At 27.9% G+C, this 23,189-nt stretch overlaps 1 protein-coding gene across 3 annotated transcripts in view; it reads right to left on the bottom strand.

The window, feature by feature from the left end:
• LOC100876912 (E3 ubiquitin-protein ligase Rnf220) overlaps positions 1 to 23,189 on the bottom strand; it is a 341,536-nt gene that overhangs the window by 314,344 nt on the left and 4,003 nt on the right. For all 3 annotated transcript variants that reach the window (XM_076534797.1, XM_076534796.1, XM_076534798.1), the window contains exon 2: positions 13,333 to 13,446. In XM_076534797.1, coding sequence (XP_076390912.1) covers positions 13,333 to 13,446 — 114 coding nt within the window. The remainder of the gene's footprint in view (positions 1 to 13,332; positions 13,447 to 23,189) is intronic.

Genomic DNA, 23,189 nt, shown 5'->3' with positions numbered 1-23,189 from the left:
ACATTAATGCCACAAATTTATAAATTTTTAATTTACGAATTTCAAATTTAAGAATTCAGAAATTTTCAAAATCAAATTACAAAAATTTCAAATTTGTAAATGCTAGAAGTTCATAAACTTTCAAATTAAGGATTTTATAAATTAATAAAATTATAGGTTTTCAAATTAAGAAATTTAGAAACTGATAAATTTCAAAATTTGGATATTTGAAAACAAACCAATTGTGAAATTTGAAAATTTGGTAGATTGAATATTTGATAACTTTGAGAATTTAGAAATTTAGGAATTCAGAACTTAAAAAATATAAAAACTTAGAAAGTTTGAAATATTAAAATTTAAGAATATAAAAATTTTCAGATGTAAGAATTAGAGATTTGAAAATTTTTTAATTTGTGAAATTTAAAAACAAAGAGCTGCTACTTCAATAATTTCTCTCTGCTATGAATACTGTAATGTTATTCATATACCGATTTAACGACAAGGCGCCAATATTATCGATATTCATCACTAACAATATCAAGAACCATACCTCAACACAAAGTTAAATACAACGTGAACGAATCATCTAAATTGTTCCTCCACTACAAAATAGCCGCCTATGGTTAATCAACGATTTAATTAATAAATTGTACAAACATGTAATTTTAAATAAACCCACGCATTCGCTTGCGAACAGTTCTCCGCAAGGAACGATAAAATCTGGGTGAAAATCGTGAAAACGGTAGAGTTTTATCGGTAGTCGATTCTGGAATAAACTTTTCATCGGACCAATAATAATGCTGAACGACAAGTTAAACGAGAATCGGCACCGCACGATTAGTTTATTATACTTTTATAAGAGGAAATGAGGTTCTCGCAAGCCACGCTCCTATCTCCGTTCGATCAGTGATTTATTAGCTATTCATTATTCTTTTAATTACACGAGGGTGGCATTTTTTTTTCGCGCTAATGACTGAACGCGCTTTTGCATATTTACAACGTTTTTTCTCTCTTTTCTTTCTGGTATCCGCGGTGTCGTCACGGTTACACGTGCAACGATTAATTTCCAACGAAATTATCTCATTTCTTTAGCGACACCGAACGTTGATATGCTGCCATGTTTTATTATTCGATTGCAATCAATCGTCCCGTACGTGTCTCGAAAGGCAGCCGAGGCTTTGTTTTTATTCCGAGCGTACGTTGCAATCGGTTTCAATAATACGATACACCTCTGCGACATGTATTTAAACGAGCTCATTAATAAGCACTTTGAAAACATACATTTTTCAACGTTTCCACGAATATTATTTCATTATCTCATCCCGTCCAACAATTGTTTCCATTTCCCTCCCGCCTCGTATTTGTTTAACAACTAAAACAACCGACGTTCAACGTATAACTGATTTTATCACGTGCTTTCAAATTTAAAACATTTTATTCCTTGTATTTTTCCCACCTTTTTTACAGAAATAATTCACTGATAAATTTCGGTTACAAAGAGTTTTAATATTTTGCATTTATTTTCTTGGTTATAGGATTCTACATAGTGACGTGCACAAACACTTAAATTTATTTAAATTTAACACTTGCACTATGTTTACAAATAACTATTTGGCAGATTAAAGAAAAACTTGTACGGAACCGTAGCACGTGTTGCAACATTTCGGCGCGTAGAAGAAAACCTGAACTATGGGACAAAGTAGAGGACATGATGTAAGCAAACATAGTGGCAACCCAATGGAGCGCCACTAGTTGACGATTTCCCCGTACTAATGCATGGTGTTTTATGAACACATGCAGTAGACCATGGCATTATTCTGGCAAGTTGAAATACTTGTGGCATTCGTTCGAGAAAATTTATAACACGTAGTTATTAATGTGAGAAAATTGAAGAATTGTTGTTTAGAATATGAGATTTTTTTTAAGTAATGCAATATATTGGATGTTTCGTGACTGGTGTGTAATAAACAGTCGAGTTTACGTGAAAAATATACAATCAAATTTCTCATATTCCTCATAAAATTGTATCGAAAATTGTTCGAAATATTTATAAGAAAATTATCTTATAAGGAATGATATTTTATTTCTTACAATTTTAACTTTAATATTTTTTTAAGGTATTTTTTATTTTTATATTTTGTGTTTTTTTTTTGTTAATTTTTTTAGTTGCAACTTAAATGTTAAAAATTAATTTTATTTAAAGGTGTTATCAATCAACAATCAATTTTTAATTTTAAACTACCAATTGAAATTAAAAATTAAACTTTTAATACAATAGTACTACTGTACTATTAAAAAATAATACTGTTGTACAAAATTTTAGATTAATTATTTTAATATAATTTTGGATCTTTAATTAGAAATAAAATTTAGCAGAAAATCACCAGATTTTCTGAATATCCTAATTATCAGATTACCAAATGTTTTGAAAATTCTAATTTTCAGAAAAAATTATAAATGAGGATTTGAATAATTATTTATGTGTAAAACATTTTTAAAAAAAAACAAATTTTAATCTTTGATTAAGAACGATTAACTTAAAAATCAAATTTCTGTTCTTAATTAAGAGAAGTTTCAATTAACAATTGAAAATGAATTTTTAACTGATAACATCTTTAGTTGAAATTAACTTTTAATCTCCAATTTGACAAGATTGAATTTTAACCATTTAACCTTTTAACCTTCAGATTAAACATCGATTTTCTATTGGAAAATGAATTGATTAATAATTACAATTTAACTCTTAATTATATAAAATTTAATACCATATTAAACAATAATTCTTAATTAATGCTCAATTAAATTAAAATTTGAGTTTATTATTTGAAATCCTGGTTATATTATACAACATACGTTTCAATAAAAATAAATTCTGCCATATGTGATGTCCTACCACATAAAAAACAGTTCTTTTATTACGTCAAAGTATTAATACTTAAATTTTTACAATCATCTACCGGTACGGCGAAATAAAAGAAATTCTGGGTATAATTGCCGATACATTATTCATACGAAGAGGTTCTGAATTAAAAAACGAAACGGTTATGTCTTTGAAAATTCTCATTATAATGCGTGATACCAGCTGAGAATTTCCATCGCGGCAGTCAAAGTCAATCATTTTATGATAGAAACAACATATGGTCATAATAAGCATTTATGATTAACACCTAATGGCCGGAAACCAACTTTATAATGGGCATTTCGGTGTTAACGGTTATTGGTTAAAAAACCAACTGACGAACCTTTGAATCGTTAATGATTCACCTACGATGCAACGAACTTCTATAAAATCTACACGTACTAGAATTAACCGGATCTCAATACGTAATGTGAGACCGTCCTTCAAATTTGTAATCATTGTTAAACCATAAAACGATAGTACTCGGTTCGTTCATCTACATATAAATGGTAGATAAGATTTTCCTACTTAAATACGTACAGGGTGTCCAGGTTTTTACCAACTTCACAAATTTAAAACTCAAGATCCCCAAATTCCTAAATTATTCACTGATCCATTTGAAGCATACTAATAAAGAACCCCGATATGTTACATATAAGGATATCCACCCACGAGTTGGCACGTGATCGACCCAAAGTAAAAGAAACTTTATCCTCACTGTGAACTTTACCAGCATTATATTTCGGCAAATAAGAATAACAATGATAATAACAACTACTGAATGTTATTCGCACTATCTCACTCTCGTGACATTTGCGGATTATCATTGTTTTTGGCCTAATTGGTGTGCGACCGCTCAAGCCAATTGTTCTATCGCCGAAAATACGTGTGGGGCGTCCATTTTTCTATTCTGAGCAATTAGAGCCGTAGCTCTTCTAAACACCTCGGTCAACTTCTTCACGCGTCAACTATGGGTTGACATCGGTACTTTTATGAACGCAAATCATAATTAAAATTAAACTTAAAATTAAAATTTGATGTAGGAAAAATCGAAATCAAATTTCTCACATTCGAGTCATGTGCAAGTTTAGTATGCAAGTTTTTCATATATACAGGGTGGCGCTTCTTTTTATCATCAAATTGTACCGACATATTCCATACGCACGAATAACAGAAAGATGTTAAATTCACATATTATACACTTTATTAAAAAGTTATGAGACGTACAAAATGTTTTCGGACTACTCTTTTCTTCGAGACACACTATATGTTAATGTTCCTTTTACTCTTCAAAAATAAAGTAAAGTTGTGTGGTTATGAATAATTCAATCTAATAAGACTACGCGTGAACATTTTGAAGTGCTATATTAAAAGCGATTACTAATTCCATTTCCAAGAAGAGCTAGTGCACCCATAATTTTTATGACATTTGTTCATCTTATTAGACAAACTTGTCACTCGATTGGAAATACCGCGAACTCTTACTTGTGAATATGAACGATACTGATTGTGAGTATAGTAATTAACTGATGAAAAAAGGTTTTGTTCAAAATTTTGTTAAAACGAGTACCATTCAATTGTTAAATTTTTATTTGAAATATTGGTTGTAATGTTTTGTACTGCAATAATTAGGATAACTGTACCTAACATGGAACAGTGTTTAATGTGGAGCTCGCTTTGACTGAGAGGGCACTCCATCTACTCCTTTTAATAATTTTTTTGGGGGTTCTGGTCAATTTTAAAAAAGAACGAGTACTATTGAATGCAGAGCATCGACGTGTTTCATAGTACTTAGAGATTTCTACAAATTAAATATGAAATATTTTAGTGATGGTAAATTATAAAAATATTTCTTTTGCGTGATTTATCGTTGAACGTGATTGTTATTACGTGTTCGAAAGTAATTCATCACTTCGTTTATTTTAGGCATAAAATGATTATTATTTTTCAAGCAAAATAGGAATGTATATGCTGTAAAATATGTTTCATGTTGGGTATATGTTTCTTTTTAACATTATATAGTATTATAAATTATGTTTTCATCATTTTAAGTACATTACAATGATATTGGAAAAAATGAGTTAATTCACCCATATGAAATTACTTAATAATATATATAATTATTATTTGTAAATTTATTTAAATTCATTTTTATTTAAAATTATTGTATAATTAATAAAAATATTATATTACATATTATCATTTGTATAAGTATACGTTTTTAAATTTTTGCATATAAGCATATGATGCATTTTCATCAATGTTTGAAAGAAAATTTAGCTTCCAAGTAAATTCTAGTTCAGTTCCTTATAAATACTCGGCAAACTCAACGCGGTTCTTTTTTTAGTGCCGGCGCACGAACTCCCTTAACAATTCCATTGTTATTTGAAAATTGTTGGGATTTGGACTCCACAATTCTTTACTTTATTTTAACAATTAACAATTTACACTACACGTCTTTACTACTTGCCTTCGAAATTTATTCTGCCACGAGTCAACCGTCGCGGATCGGCAACCGCGCGCTGTAAATTATCGAAGATTTCCGAACCGTTCCGATTAGCTCGGACGCATCCTCTCAAAGGCTGTTGTCCTTTTTTAACGTTTCTTCTTACCAAATATTAATTACAAATTATAGTTTATTTCATTAGAAAAAATATGGCTAAGAATGATTTCAACGAAAATTATAACTGTGGTGCATCCGGAAATGAAGCTGGTAGATAATAATAAGAAAATAAAAATACTTTCTCGGGAATAACGTCATTCCAATAAAATCCTCGTTTTCAAAGAATTTTATTATTCTTATTATGTTCTCAGAAATAGAAGCTATGAGAATTGGTAACAAATGATGAATCATGGAGTCAAAATTTGCATAAAAGTTCGGGCCAAATGATTCGAAGAAATTGAGGAAAAGATTAATACATACAAAAATAAAATTTGAACAAAATGATGGTTGCAACTTGTCTCAAATATTCAACCCACTCGGTATACATTAAATTAATCCTTACACTACTACGCGCAAATATACATGCTCAGATACTCAGAACAGATATCGTTTGTTATGCTCTATTATCGAATCTATGTACTCAATAATTTCCACTTGGATTTACCTACTGTATTACTAAACTACTGATGTTTATGCATTTACGATAAATCGAAGTCTGTAAAGAATACATAAATCCTGTAATCTATAACATCAATTTATAGATCACATAATTCTGTTTACCTTGCAGATCTAGATATAGCGTAACCACATAAACCATACACTGTACATATATTCACACTAACTTTAGTCTACTTTTATCTTTTTCTCTGTTTAATCAATTTTTGTACTAAAAATTTCTTTTCTACCTTTTCTTAGAAATACTACAAATGGTTCTCAAATTTGTCTAAAATTAAAAATCTGTACATTAAGTAAATGCTAAATTTGATAAATTATATATTTCGTACAGTAAGAATTGACACTAGAACTATCAAGCTTCACATTTTATGTCACAAAATTTGTTGTTTGAGAAGTCTGTCATATTTCATTAAGGTTGAATGTTAATACTTTAGTATTAACTTATTTATTTTCAATTTAAAAGAGTGGTAGTTCTAATGTTAAAAGAACAGTCGATTAAATTAAGAATAGATATATGTATTAATTATCAAGTATATACTTACGGTGTACAATCGATCGCTTCGGTCATCAAACTTACAATTAAAGAAAAATTGTGGCCGTCAAGCAAATGATTATCTAGCATGGCTAGTGCGCTACGATTTACGGATTCATTCGCATGTTCGCAGACATTCGCAACAAAATCCCTATTTAGAGCGTGCATTAATTACCATTGGTGTGCATAAAGCGGCTACCAGTCGAAGCGATTGCAAGCGATTACAGCTGGCCCATTGAAATTGACATTTTTCGAAGCATAAAGATTGGACGGCTTTCTTTTATTATTCGCTATACTTGTACACGTATACGAAATCGTAATGAATTAAAAAAAAATGTATAGAAGAAAAACATCATATACTGAAAACTGACTTTTGTACGGTGACGATTAAATATTTTACAGTTTTATTGCCAATTTTCATGAATCATACACATTTAACGCTTTAAACACCCATATTGAATTTGTCAAAAATTTTAATTAATTGTAATAGTAAATGTCCTAATTTGTAGCAGAAATCCTAATTCATAATAATAGTGTAAGTTCTAATTAGTAGGAAAAGTACTAACTGAAGCAAGAATTCTAATCAATAACAAATCCTAATTAATAATGATATGTCAGAGTTTTAATTGATAGCGAAAATCCTAATTAATACTAGAAATCCTAACTAATAGCAAATTGTAATTAATAACAGTAAAATTCCTAATTAATAGCAAAACACCTAAGTAAAAGCAAAAATTCTAATTAACAGAAAATATTGAAGTTAATACTAATAGTAAAAGTTCTGACAGCAAAAATCTTAATTGATAACAAAAATTCCAATTAATATCAGAGATTCCAATTAATATCAGAGATTCTAATTAATACCAAATCCTAATTAAACGTATATCAGATCAACTGTACTGACAAATAAGAATTCATATATTTATAAACTAAGGATTAAAATCACTAAATAGCATTAGTTTATGAAATTTATAAAGAAACTATAACAAAATTGCAATGTATTTAATAATAAAAATTGTAGTGAAAGACAGTATAGTCGATTATGGTTGGTTTTATTTTCCACTCGGTGAGTACCTGTTATGATTTATGAAGCAATTACTTTATGAATGTTAATTTATTAATGAACATCATGTTTTCTTTTTTATATAAAAGCATGTTACATTTTTCATTTTACTAACTTTTAGATAGACTTTCTTCTGTCCTGAATACATTGTATAATTCACATCGAAATTTCTTTTCCATGTATTAGTGATCAGTGTTTTCCATAAATACAATTACAGGTGTAGAAAGATTCTTATTACGGTATCAACTGAATCTATCACACTATACAATATTGGTATATTAACAATGTTACGGAAAATAATAACTGATGACACATCTTAGAGATACTAATAATTATTTATTTATAACATGCATTAGTAGTTAAATTTATGACAAGCTTGTCGAAAATATTATTGTGCTTTTATAACATTTTTTTTTACAAATATTTTGAAGAACTTGTAAGTGCAATCTTGTCGGAATAGTTTATAAACTTTACAAGAATCTTAGTTTAATAGAAATAATTTCACATTATCCGAAATAGAAAATAAGAAGTTACATATTATTTGAGAAGTGATTTAAAATCGAATTTCTATTACTTTCCGTATTGTACCCTCTAATCAGATTATTACTAAAATTATTGGTGTAAGTTTAATTGTTAGTGAACAGTTAACGAGCAAACTTCTACACAAAGTTTATAGGATGTCCTGTTTAACGTTGCCGCTCTAAATATCGTCGCAAATGAGTACTTTAGTATAAAAATTGTTTTAAGCAAACAAATATAATGATTAACTTATTTCACATAAGTTCAGAATAGATTATTTATAATATTATTTAAATTAACTAATTAATCGCTGCTATACTCAAAGTAGACTCGATATTAACTAATAATAACTAACAAATTTAATAAAAGAACAGTCTTTAAAATAGTAAACAAAATATTTATAATAAAAATTTTTTCTTATTCGTTTAATTCTAAAATTTTTTTTCTGTATAGTACTATTTATTTATTTAGATGTCATAAAAAATAAATACGTATTAATAATTAATAGTAAATTCAGAACAAAATATCACATTTTATTGCGTTGCAGTCTAGTAATTTTAACAACGCGTTTCGTCAGCTAATTCGTTTCGAGTATTTCGTTTTATAGCAATTTCATTATTTTGATTCGCTTAATTATTTTATTCGCGGGTGATAAATTACTATTAAAACTGGTTCAAAAAATTGTAAGCTGGTAACAAGTTTTCAAAGGTTTTTTAAATTGTACTAATTTAAATTATACTGATTTGAAAATATATGTATATGTCTACTACAGACCGTAATTTTGAGTGTTTTCATTTAAGATTTTAAGGGTAGATTAGTGAAACGCTTCAAATATAGATTTTGACTGCGTCCTGAGAAACTTGTCGTCATCAGTGTCGATCATCGTCGATTCGACAATAACCCGTGTTTTGGTATCGTTTGCAATAACTTTTCACGCATAGAATTGACGGATACCATGTTAAAAGCTCTATAACTCATCATTGATGATAATAGTCATTTAGTCATCATTGACATCAGTCGTTGTCAAATTAACAATTATCGTATTTGATATCATTTTTTATCATTTCTGACACATTTAATCGTTTAGATCGTCTTTAAAACCTCTACATCTCGTTCTAGTTCTACCTATATATCGTAGGTACTCTAAATTTGAAGTACACATTCGAATTCGCGTGAGGCACTTGGTCCACAGACCCACTAGTTAAATAAAGTTTGCACTACACCTGAGTGTAACGTATGCAATAAATGCATATTCATGTTACGAAATCGACACGTTACTTTTTTAAATGGGCATTTGCCACATGTACTGCAAAGTATTTCTCGTCTTACATATAAATTTAATTGACAGACGACTAACATAAGTACGAGTTTTACACGTCCATTACCAGTAAGTGGATCAATACGAACATTAAGTTCGAACATTTAAAAAAAAAAAACGAAAAATGTCAATTTCAAAAGGTCAGCCCATATTGACTATGTGATACGCATTCGCCATTTTTGAATATGTTCATTCCTTACTCTACTTTCTTTTTAAAAACTGGATAAAATGACGTTCAAGATAAGGACGGACTTAATTTTAAACGAAAAATCACCTTCAGATACTTTCGTTGTTTCTTGATGGTGTCGTCTATAATAATTTATAATTTTCTGAACAATATTTAACAGTCAATCCTTTCGTTATATATGCACTTGGATAAATATCTTTTTCTACGAATAATATATTTTTGGTGTAGTTTTATAAACTCTGTTGTTTTGATATGTTATTGATAAATTATTTTTAAATTATTAAGATTTCCTAAAATTATTTATATTTAAATGAAATAATATAACTCATACAATCAATCATTATGTTACTTATTTATTATTAAGAATTTTATAAAATTATTGATATTCAAAGGAAATAACATAAGTAATATAATTATTTTATTTAAATATAAGTAACTTTAGAAAAGTGTTAATAATAAATGATTATATTAATTATATTATGTTCTATAGTTATTTCACCATTTGTAGTGTTTACTTAAGGGCGTATTCTCATTTAGAAAATTCCAAAAAAATTAATTTTGTCTATACGACAACTTGAAAATATATCTTCGAAATTTCATGTCTGAATTCATTAAAATAACAAAGTTATAACGATTCTGAAAAAAAAAAAAACGAAAAACAAATACGTTTTTCTGGAAACCAGGTTTTTTCAATTTATCTACCACCATAAATAATGAATTAGCCAATCTTCAAATTTCACACACAGTATCCTCAAAATTCTGGTACAAACAGCAGACAGCTGTTTCTACGTACAAGAATAAATGAAAGACGAAAAACAACATTTTTTCATATTCGACTTCATTTCTGCGAAAATCCAATTTAAAAATTCTTCAAAATATTCGCAGTCTCGACAACTTCAAAAACTCTAATTGAATCAATACCTAACAAATATTATCAAGTTATAAATTGAATTATTGATATTGCTGAAATTATTAGTCCCTATGCTTTATAAAATTGTTACAATGTGTATTTATTATTATATATATTATATACTTATTTCGTAATTTTAATGAAGTCGAACTCACTGTAATGGAATATCAGCAACACCTTAAAAAACAATTTTTGCGAACGCACTTCACCAGCGTTAGATTTCACATTTATTGATTTATAACATCAATCGCTTATTAAACTGACGAAAAAGTTGCAATAACGATTTTCTTGTTCGTAAAAAACTGGCTATAAACCCCACAAATTGAAGTTCCTTATAAAAGCTTTCAAACTGAACTTTACTATAAAGACATTTAAATTGGATTTTCTTAGAAACAAAGGTGAATTTGGAAAAATGTGATTTTTGGAACACCTTTTGGAACACCTAGTATAAAAAAGACTTTGATCTAGTTAACTCGAATTTTCTGAATGTTTTGGGCTCTAACGAACTTACAAATTCTATGAATTTTTACTTCGCATGGCCATTTACTTAAATTTTTATAAAATAGCAATCGTTACACAGGTTAGCACGAAAACTACTACAATATGACTAGTATTACAATTTTATTTTAAAATTCCTATTTCATGTAATAAATTTTATTTTTTATTATTTATTTAAGGTAAAAATAACTTGAAGAGTAACTTAACTTTGAAACGGAAATTCATTTTGATATCTTTGTTATCAAAACTGATATTCTTTATTATATTTACTGTTATTGACATGTAAATAATAAATATGCCAACTTTATATTATAAGAATAATTTAATTTTTAAATAGAAATTTAATATTTTTGTTATTAAAACATGTATTTTTTAGATATTTATTGCTGTTGTTGTGTAAGTGATAAAATGTTCCAACTCTCATTTATGGATCACGGTCTCATTAATAATAGCAAAGAATGTACGTAACATGAAATTTCTTTTTAAAGAAAGTAGCAAATATAAAAATATTGTATTATGTATTATTTAACCAGTTAAGTGTGTTTGACGACTATATCCGTCATGAAGATGTGGCAGAATTTTGTGTCTATATTGTGACGACTATATCCGTCATGCGTAAAATTTTGTTACAATTTGATATTTAAATTGTAATTTTGGCGAAAACTAAATTATATTCATAAATTGTAATATGTTTAAAATGTTTAGAGGTAAACACGAAATGAAATAAACAAATAAAAAGTGTAAATGATTTGAGATGGTTTCATAAATTCTTGAGAGCTAACTTGTCATTGCTTGATTATCGCGACATACACTGGTACGCGCTTTGCAAAAAGATCGCCACAGTTAACTGGTTAAAGACCATCACTAACTGCTTTTAGAAAAAATTTCCTCCTCACTATCTGTACTTCTACTATTAAAATCATCATTGACTGTCTTTTAGCCAAACCAACGTCATTAAAGTCATATCATGAAAAAACTACAATAATTTTAATAATAAGGTAATTCTCTATAAAAACTATGTTATTTTCAAACATGATGAAATACATGTGCAAAATTTCAAAACCCTCAAGCAATAATAACCCAACAACGTTCTATTTTGCAAATTCTATTTTGCGTGTAATTCTTCTATTTTGTGTGAAATCAATGTGTTCCAAATGAGAATACACCATTAAAAATCAATTATCTAATTCATCACCAAAAATAAATTTTAAACTAAAAAATTACTAATTTAAAGAACTGCTAATTTTACAGTTATGATACACACCAGTTTCAAATGTTACAAAAATATAAAGAGGTATTTAACTTTGTGGTTAATTTTTACATCCATGAAGGACATTCATCAAGAATGAAGTATGTAGTTATCCTTGTGTATAAACCCACAAAGATTAATTCGAACCGGTAAGTAAGGATATTTCCTTATTAGCTCATTAAAAATTTGCAACGTTGGCAAATTCTGACGCGTACAAATAAATTATGTTTCGCAACGCGTGTGCACTGTGTACAACAGTAAAGCATTTTTATTCAACTTCACCGTAACGAAAGGGTTAACTCGTTTAACACGTTAATCCCGAGTTGTCCTGAAAGTTTGTGCCGATTTCTAATAGGCTGCGTTGAAAGATTTACGATACGATCTAAATGGCGATATTCTATCCTGTATTTAGCACGAAGATTGTGGTTAGCTGATAATACAATCCAGTGGTAATACCTAATGCTTTCCTTCTGTAGAGAAACAGCAAAAGAGATACATAATTTATCGAAAAGTTTGATGATGATTTATTATTATACAGGCTATATCTATACTAGGTCAACAAACTTTTTCACTCTTTAAAAATTCAGTACATAATGTAAAAGAATCTTCTGAAAATTTAAGCTCAAAAATTTAATATTAAAACATCGCTCAAAGCACTAATATAAAAATTTAAATCACATTTGTTATCAAAGTTAATAGAGATAAAAATTTTCAGACGTAAACTCTCCCTTATTCTGTAAAAACACTCGTTTTTATAAAAATGCTTTTCTGATCTCCGACAATTCTACTAGCTTTCTACCAAAAATGTTTTTGAGAAACGTGTAGAATAAAAGTTTACAAAGCTTGGCATTAACTTTCCAGACAACAAAGTACTTAAATATAAAAAACAGCCGTCTCGTAAAAAGGACAAGAAAAGCGACCTTGGTGCTAATCGTCCTTGCCCCAAATATCATTTTCACCAGATTACCACGTAGGGGTAAACACAGACAGGAGGAATAGAGAAGCAAACACGGGTTTAGGTTTGTGTACAGTGTACAGGTAAGGATAATGGGACACTAACTTGTGGATTGAAGGGTCTTTGCATTCTCAGAGCCTCCGGCAGCCCCCCGGCCTGTGAAAATACGACCAGGGATGGCGGCGGTAGATGATTCGGCACATACGCAGAATTATCCATCTAGAACAGATATAATCGCCGTGTTCCATTTCTCTCTCGCTCTCTCTACCGCTCAATCTTCTTCGTTGGACACTTGCCACGTGAATTTACTCGCGAAATCCAATCTACTCGAAACGAATCTGACCCATTCGTACACGTGACGACCAAATTTCGGCTGAACTTCTGGGCGCCATGTTTTTTAACATTTGTTGTGTGATAGTATTCGATAAATATAGACGACATACGACTGTCAGGAGTCTCACAAGGGAACATATCCAACCCAGACACGCCGATTTTGATAAAACTTATGTAAGATAGTTCTCAAAAAAATATTTGACACGTATTTTTTTTTATCGGCAATCGTGCATATTGAAGGGGTGAAAATAGCCCTCGAAGTTGGGAGTTGGAATCATATTTTTGGGAATATCTCCGAAATTAAAGAAGATAATTGGATTCTTTTTTTTGTAAGTTGTTCGGTCTTTAAATAGGGAATTTTTGTGCGTAAAAAAATTTCAATAAACTTTATTTGTTTAAATAATATTTTGAAAAATTATCATTTTTGTTTAAATTTTTGCACTAAATGTTGATCTATTTTTTTGCAACTTCGTGTACGTATACTATGGACAACATAGGCTTTTATGGTTAATACTGCTTTTATACTTTTACAGACGTAAAGTCTTCAATATAAATAAAATATTTAGCACTTTTGGAAACTTTGAGATTTTTTAAGAAACTAAGAAAATAGAATTAAATTAAATTATTTTTTGACAATATTGGCCATAAAAGCCTATGCTCCTTACGGCATTGATTATAACCGCGTCACGCTCATATCTGCAACAATTACAATAATTATTCAGAAATCAATTAACGGCATATGAAGAGGTATAAAATCGCTAAAATAATGTAAAAGATTGTAAAAATAATGATATTTTTAATAAAAATGCTGATTGCCCCTCTCCACAGGAGGTGATTTTAAATTATATATCTAATAAACATTGCAACAAACAACAAATTCCAAAAACACGGATCCTCTATTTTTGTCCATAGTTTACGTACACGAAGTTGCAAAAAAATAGATCAACATTTAGTGCAAAAATTTAAACAAAAATGATAAATTTTCAAAATATTATTCAAACAAATAAAGTTTATTGAAATTTTTTTAGGCACAGAAATTCCCTATTTAAAGACGAACAATTTACAAAAAAAAGAATCCAATTATCTTCTTTAATTCCGGAGATATTCCCAAAAATATGATTCCAACCCCCAACTTCGAGGGCTATTTTCATCCCTTCAATATGCACGATTGCCGATAAAAAAAATACCTGTCAAATATTTTTTTGAGAACTATATTTCACATAAGTTTCATCAAAATCGGCGTGTCTGGGTTGGATATGTTCCCTTATCAGTCTACTTTCCCAGTTCGGATACATAATTTAATCTTTTACACTCGAAAGATGATTCGGCTTGATACAATTTGAAATATTTTTTAATTTTGTAGTTTGCCGAACGTAGAAAAGAGCGACGGAAACGTCCGAACGACCGAATGTAAACAAACAGTAACATATTCATGAGATATCGCGAATGCAAGAGTAAAACTTTTTTATTCTTGAGTTTTTGTTATGAAACTCTTACCTTACATACTTGTGACATTTTCCTTATTAAAAGGACGTAATTCGAAATATATTTATTTGTAATTTTAAGCGTTTTGTGTATATAAAACTTTGTTGTAGTAAAATACGCGGAAAACGGACGAATAATGACACGCCGGGTAATTTTGTTTTTCTTCGGTGTTTAATTCGGTTCGCGAATCACGTGATTTGGATAACAGTCGACAGTCGAAATCGTATTCTATGGCGATATAAATCATAGGCCTTATGACTTTGTGGATTTTATTCTTATAAGTTGTGATAAGTAAATATGTCTCAAATTATGTTGCATTTGGCTTTATTTTAATCAGGAAAATGTCAAAAATCTAGTAATAATTGCATAACAAAAACGTCAAAAATAAATTGCTTTATATGCGGCACAACTGCCAAACTTTAACAAAATAACTTTTGAACCAATGGATTCCGATGTACAGAATCATTATATTTCGTCTGTATTTATTGTATACTATTAGACTACGCAAGAAAGGATAAAAAGGAATGGTCCCAAGACGATGTTTCACCTGACGGAAAAACTTGTTAGAAATAAACGAACAGTGAGCCTGACGAAAGTCAAAATTGCATATCACTCAATTACAAATTCAAACAGTGCTTCTATCACATATCAAAATAACAGTTACTTTTCAAATTTTTATCTCGTCGAGTAAAAGGTCGTTCTTATTTAACCAGTTAACTGTAGAATTTAATGAATTTACGCATCATAGGATGCGTAGTTGCAATGGAGTGACGAGTGTAGGCGCAGTTCACTGGTTTTATTTTACAAAAAAAGTAAAACAAAACAAGGCACCATTACATTTTTATTCGATAAAAAATTAACAAGTCGGTAACGTCAATTGCGCTGAAATGAAATTTTGGATTGACGTGTATATACGTCGAACGCAGTTCACTGGTTAAATGAAAGTACTGTCATTGTAAAGACACTGTCATTGTAAATGTAAAGATACTTTAGAAACATCATGATTAGGAAATATTTATTTTTAATCGTAATTATTAACTGTTATAAATAAGTAATATTCTCTTTGACTATCAAAAATTATTATCGGCGACAAAAACTAATTTTGGTTGCTAAGAACTATTATCAATAAGGAAAATTTTGGTTAAAAATAACGGTTATTTACGAAAATTTCTGTTAAAAATGACTGTTATCAATGACGCAAGTTTTGGTTATAAATAACTACATCAACATAGTGTTTAAGTTTAGTTACGTATAACTGTTATCAAATTTCCTATTAGTTACTTAACTGTCTGAGTGACTACAATTTTATTTTCAGTACTGACAGTTATTAGTGACAAGGGAAAGTTGTTTTTTGTTACGGCCCATCGTATGTGGACAGTAAACATTCTGGTTACATTCGATTACTCTGGTATTATTAACATCTGTAATACAAATCCTCAGTAGTATCCACTTGTTTCGTATAAAAACTATGTATAATTTTAATAAAATTTTTATTCATATCCACTGACATTGTAATCATATAAACACCTTTTTCAGATACGAAAAGCAGTTTTACAAAGACTTACTTACTTATTGTAAAGTACTTATAACCCTTTTTATGAAACTGTTAAAGCAAAAAAATAAATAAGGAGAAACGCTGATTTAGAATTTGAAGTACCATTATACAGAGTGTAATTAGATTGTATATAGTTAGAGAAATAATTATGCTTTACAGAATCTATAAAATATTGACATTGTTAATATTAATAATTATACTCTAATATATTATGTCAATACAATGGCAAGAGCAAAAAATACATTAACTCCCATAAATATTATACATAACAAGAAACCTCAAAGAAAAAATAGAAATAGAGAAAATATCGACGATTAGTAATATAGATGTTAACAACAATTAACAATAATGGAATATAAGCAAAAAAAATTTGCTGTCCATATTCATTAAGCTGTAATAAAAAGCGAACTTCTCACCGTCGATAATAGGCATCAGCGATAAAAATGAAATTCTAGTCATTTGTAATGTTTACTTATATTTAAAATGTCTTCCGAATATTTACATTGGATGGTAACCAATATTAAATTTTCCTGTCATGGATAATGGTTTTTCATAACCAAAATTGATTTAGGCCGACGATAATACTTATTTGTAATGAAAATTAATTTTTGTCATAAACAATAGTTATCCATAACCGAAATTAATTTTTGTCGTAAATAATAATTGTCCATTACCACAATTAATTTTTACCGGCGATAATAATTATTTGTAACAAAAATTAATTTTTGCTATAAATAATAGTTAGCCATAAACGAAACTAATGTTTGTTGACAATAATTATTATCCATATAAAAAATTAATTTTTTCGACAATAATAATTATCTGTAACGAAAATTAATTTTTGTCATAGGTAATAGTTATCCATAATCAAAACCAATTTTTGTCAATAATGGTTGGTAGTGTGTAATAAAAATGTTAATCATTCATAACAGTTATTTCTTAAGGATATTAATCTCTATATTATAAATACTATCATTTTTCTTATTACAACAATAATATTGATTTTTATAAAAACTACAATAGTTTTGTAAAAATAATTGAATGAAAATTACAAATAATAACTGAGATCCGAAATTTAAGGTTTGAAAATCTGAGATCTGTGGTTTCATTAGCTTATATTCATATTATTTTAATGCCCTGTTATAATGTTCCTGCATTAATGCTAATCTAATCCTTGATAACATATATTTTTATACAGAAGAAAATACTGTACCTAGATAAGAATGAAAAAATTGTACAATGTTATCTTCTCGAAATATAAATTACAAAGGAAAATTCTGTGCTTGCTTTAAAACTTGTAAAATTGCAGCAACATCTAATCAACTATAATTGCAAATGGCTGCCCCTTTGGTGAAATACAAATGTTTCTACGTTTTCTTTGCTTACAGATAAATATTTCTGTTGACGTTCATAAGGGAAATTATACCTCAATTACAGTAAAATTTAGGTAAGTCTTATCACAACTATAGTAAATTTTAGGTAAATTTTATCATACAGAATTTTTAAGGTATGTCTACAATTATATCATTTTCGGCGTAAAATTAGTTTACTGCATCATTATATTACAAATTAATCTGACATTTTCTGATGATCTGACAAATACTGAAATACACCTAGGGGCAGTTAATGCATCTGTACCAAAGAACATTATAAACTTTTAACCCTAGATTTATGGATATTTAATGAAACTTCTATATAAACTCAAACTAAATTACAAAAATAAGTAAATAATGGATAATACGTAAACTATACGCTTCTTTATCTTGATGAAGATTAACATATATTTTAACAAAAGCTTCTTAACCCTTAACGGTCGCACTAGAGTATAAAACAACCCCAACCAATTTAGCTTCAATGTTAGGCACTTTATATCCTGCAAATCTGAATAAACACCTTTGTTGAAACTCCGGTATTTTTATTACTTTTTCTTTAAGAGTGTTTAACTAAAATTTTTAAATCGAAAAAAGGCTTGAATATTACTGTTAAAAAATTTTTAATTCTTTCACGTTTTTCATGTTTTCATGTTCCTGGTTCTTGTTTCACATTCAACGTTTAAATTTACTGAAATCGGCTATGAAATATGCTAAAATAGCTTTCAAAAGTAATTTATAATTTTGTGAAGCTAAAATAAGATGTACTTCTTTGTAAAAAATATTTTTAGTGTCTTAAACATCCCAGTGTACCAAGTATATTATTCAGATGCAATGTAACCGTTAAAGGTTGATAATTTTCTAAAATCCTTTTCACTCGAATAATTTTAATCTATGCACAATATTCACTGACATTAATCTCCCATACCCCCTTTTTATAAGCAGAAAGCATTTTGCAAAAAATGACACAGCCTTTTTTATTTCCACCCCTCACTTATTAATTATCGGTACGTCAAACAATAGTCTCTCTGTTTTATTTTCAAATTTACGCAACTATTTTGTTTTTATTTAATTTACGTATCCATCTTTCTGGGCAAATTAAAAACTAGTACAATTTGTACGAATTGCTGTTATAGAAATATTTCATTTCGACGATTTTAAAGGAAATAATTGAACGCACAGATCTGTAAATGGAAGACTGATGAGCAAACATTGGAAGCTGAAATTTTCTAAATTACTACAAATAAATTACGAATATAAGCTAATGAAAATACGTCTCTAATGATCTTTAATTTCGTACTTCGTCGTAAGAAATTTGACTCGATGAGAAACAGTATCAACGTTTCCTCTTTCAGACAGGTATCGATCAGTTTCAATTTTCATTTGATACGAATTTTAATATGTATTCAATGTTGTTGGTGTCTAAACAATTTTAATATGTATTCTAAGTTGTCCATGTTTAAACAATTTTAATATGTGTTCAAAGTTGTCCATGTTTAAACAATTTTAATATGTTTTCGATGTTGTTCGCGTTTAAACAATTTTAACGCGTATTTGCCGTTGTTTAAACAATTTGAAAATTAATCATGGTTCCTCGGTGATCGTCATATAAAATCGTACAACAAAGTTCATAACATGTTGCAAATACATATTTAAAATGAAACGTAATTAGTAGTAACTACTGTAATGAATTCTCTTTTAATATATGCATATATTATACATATATAAATTACAGCGTTATTTATAATAAGCAGCTTTGCGAAGTTTATACGAAAATATGTAGTCTGCAAGATAAGAATAAGTGATTTTAACAATGTGAGATTATACTTAATAAAATATTAACAAAAATTGAAAGTTAATAAAATATTAACAAAAATTGAAAGTTAATAAAATAATATGTGATAATAAAAATGGGATTTAAAATTATATTTAGTATTTAATAAAATCTTTCTAGCTGAAAATATTATATAATTCTCAAACATAAATTCTAACAAAATTTAGCAAAATAGAAAGTTAATAAGCTAACATATAAAGTTAAAAACTATATCTAATGTGTAATAAAATCATCTTTACTGAAAATATTATGTAGTCCCATATTTTTAGCTCATACTAAACATGAACATAAATTTTAATGCAATATTTAAGAAAATAATACATGTAAAATAAAATTTAGTATTCAATAAAATCTTTCTTGCTAAAAATATTATGGAATTCCGTTTTTTTTTTTTTTTTTTTAGTTCGTATCAAACATATTCAATCAGATTAATATCTTTTGACTAGATTTCATGACAGATATTTTATTATGTACTTTCATGCAATTATGTAATAACCAGCTTTTCCTTACGTATCCTTGTAGACATCAATGTAAATCTTAAAATTATTCAAAATATTCACTTTCTCAGTACGTCTCTTACACTTATTTTTTGGTACATTCAAATATTACCATTTGTGTATTTTATCATCAGTGTAATTTTGTAATTTTGCAAAGTATGTTATATTCTCTACTCTGGTAAAATATAGTTTGCGATTCTTCGTTGAACTTCAGCTATGATTAGAATTTTGAATATTCATATTATTGAATTTTCTTCAAATTTTTCCTTGAAATATATTCAACTTCGTCCCTTTTTTGGAAATAAAATTTTTTACAGTGATAACACTTTTAGTGTTTTTTATTTTTACCAATATTTTCCAGTATCTTTTTCTCATTTTTTAAACTTCGTTTTTGAATTCATTTTAAGCCCTATTTGGTGATTTTATGTATTTCAACCAAAAATTTGTGTTTTAATATTTTTTACATTATTTAAAATTTTAATCCATCTATAGGCTTCACTGCGCCATGTGTTAACAAAATTTTGCGTAATTTGCAAATATTCTTGAAAATATAATCAAAACTTATAATTCTGCTTCTGGTTCTACTTTCCCAAGTTTAAATCAATTTTCAAATTTGGGAAAAAGATATTCTTTCTTTAAATACAGCAAATTTAATTAAACTTTGCTAACTATTAATACCATAATCCAATTTTTCATTTCATCCCTTTCTATTTAAAGATCATAATACATAACTTTATGAATTTGTGTGATTCCATAAAAACTTTTAGAAAAATTTGAATAAATTCATCAAACAAACAACCAAAATATTTAGTATTGAATATAAAATTCTTAAAAAAATGATCTGAAGGTTACGTTAGATCAAGTTATGTTATTTGAAATGATTATCAAAGTCTCATTTTTCCTGTTTCAATTACTAACACACAGTTTCCTTCAAATGTTTCTCTTTGATAATATCTTTTCATATACAGAGTGCTTTCGGCATGATGGTATAACCGAAAGGGAAATGTACATGAAAAAATAAGGTAAAAACACAGAATACAATTTTTTCAGATGTCACTTCATTTTCGAAAAAAAAAAAAAAAACTAAATTTGAACAGGTTGCAATATTTGTAGAAAAAATTTGCTCAAGGCACATAAAATGATAAATAACTTTTCATTGCTTTGAGAATTAATGAATGTTATTAAACAAATAAATCTAATAAAAAATATTACTAAAATTCGTTATCAATCTTTCTTCATAACATTATTGATATAGAATGTTTAATACCATGAATTTCACACTAGAACTACCGACATTAAATGCACGTTTATCGAAGAATGAAAAATAAAATGAAAAGGGAATTAAATAAATACTAAAACATCAAGTAACATATAGAACTAATTTTTACCTCAACAAAATATGACAGACATTTCCATAAAATCGCGACAACAAAATTTTGTAATATAAAATGAGAAATCTGAAACCAGCCATTTTGACTAGTTGATAGTTCTAGTGTTAATCAATGATAAAAACACATAAGTAACAAGCCTAATAAAGTAATGTGAAAAAACCTACTTTAGTGATATTAATAATTAAATTTTCTGATTTATAATATTTGTTTAGTGTAGAATTAAGAAACAATTTGTTAATTTTATCATTTTCAACACTGTAAACGAATTTTTTACAAATACTTAGATTTTCTTTAATTTTCTCGAAAATAAAGCCATATACGAAAAAACTTTATTCCATATATTTTACTTATTTTTATATGTTGACTTTTCGGTTGTACCATTTCGAAAAAGAACCTTGTACAATGAATGCAATTATTTCAAATAATTTTAAGATAATTATTTCGCTGACACTTTTTATTATAGAATTTTTTATTTTATTAGTCAACTTCGATACACTGATTTTACTGAATTCACCGTTCATCTGGTATAATTAATCAGATTTTATTCCTATTTCATTTATTACTGAATCTTTTCTGTATCGTTTAACGATATACTGTGTAATACTTCAGCTTTTGTTTTTGTTAACAACTTCAGCAGTTCTCTTATAACTTTATCATTGTTGTGGACAAGGTGCAAATGAAATATTTTTTAACGATTGTTTCTTTAATTTTTATATAGTTTATACTTTGCTGGAGCAAAAATAAAGTATACGACTGCAAAAACATTTACATAAAGAATAATTAGCTACTTCATAAAATATTTAGTACTTTTTAATTTATTGCAGTACCATACGATTTTTACTGATTGATGATTTCGGTGTAAACTTCGCAAAAGCATTTATTTATTAGAAATAATGTTATTTTATTTGCAGTATGTATGAAAGTACATAAAAGAACTTTACAGTATTCATTCCCAACTTCGGTTTATATTTTATAATATATTTACAATTAAGAGAAAAATTGTACGATTTTACCTGACACTCGTCATTAGTATATTTCAATATTCTAAAACTTGAGAGTAATTTTTTAATGATATTATTCTAATAACATTTCGATAATCCTGCACAGAATTTTAATCTAGTCTAATTGAAAGAATAGCAGATCGATTTAAATTCAATATTATGTATTATTAATAGTTGCGATTTTTGTATCATTAATCTCTTCAAGATTGTTTTTACTTAGACTGAGGGCATGCAAAATTTTATAAATGCTATTGACAATTTCGAATAAAATTTAAAAATCTGCTAACATTATAATTTATAACGCTGTCAATATTAAGAACAAATAATATTGATTTTAAAATTGGACGTCAATTGACATTTTAATATTTAGTTTTTCCAAAAAATGAATTTAAAATGTTCAATCACTATTCAATCGTTATAGTTGTAATTAAAATAAAGTTAGAAGTATATCATGTAGATCACTCACTAGTTCTATGTCAATTTTCTGAACAAAGAA

The sequence above is a fragment of the Megachile rotundata genome, chromosome 8 (assembly GCF_050947335.1).
Source record: "Megachile rotundata isolate GNS110a chromosome 8, iyMegRotu1, whole genome shotgun sequence".
NCBI classification, from domain to species: Eukaryota; Metazoa; Arthropoda; class Insecta; order Hymenoptera; family Megachilidae; genus Megachile; species Megachile rotundata.
The sequence above is the reverse complement of the archived record's forward strand: the minus strand, read 5'-3'. Positions and strand labels throughout refer to the sequence as shown.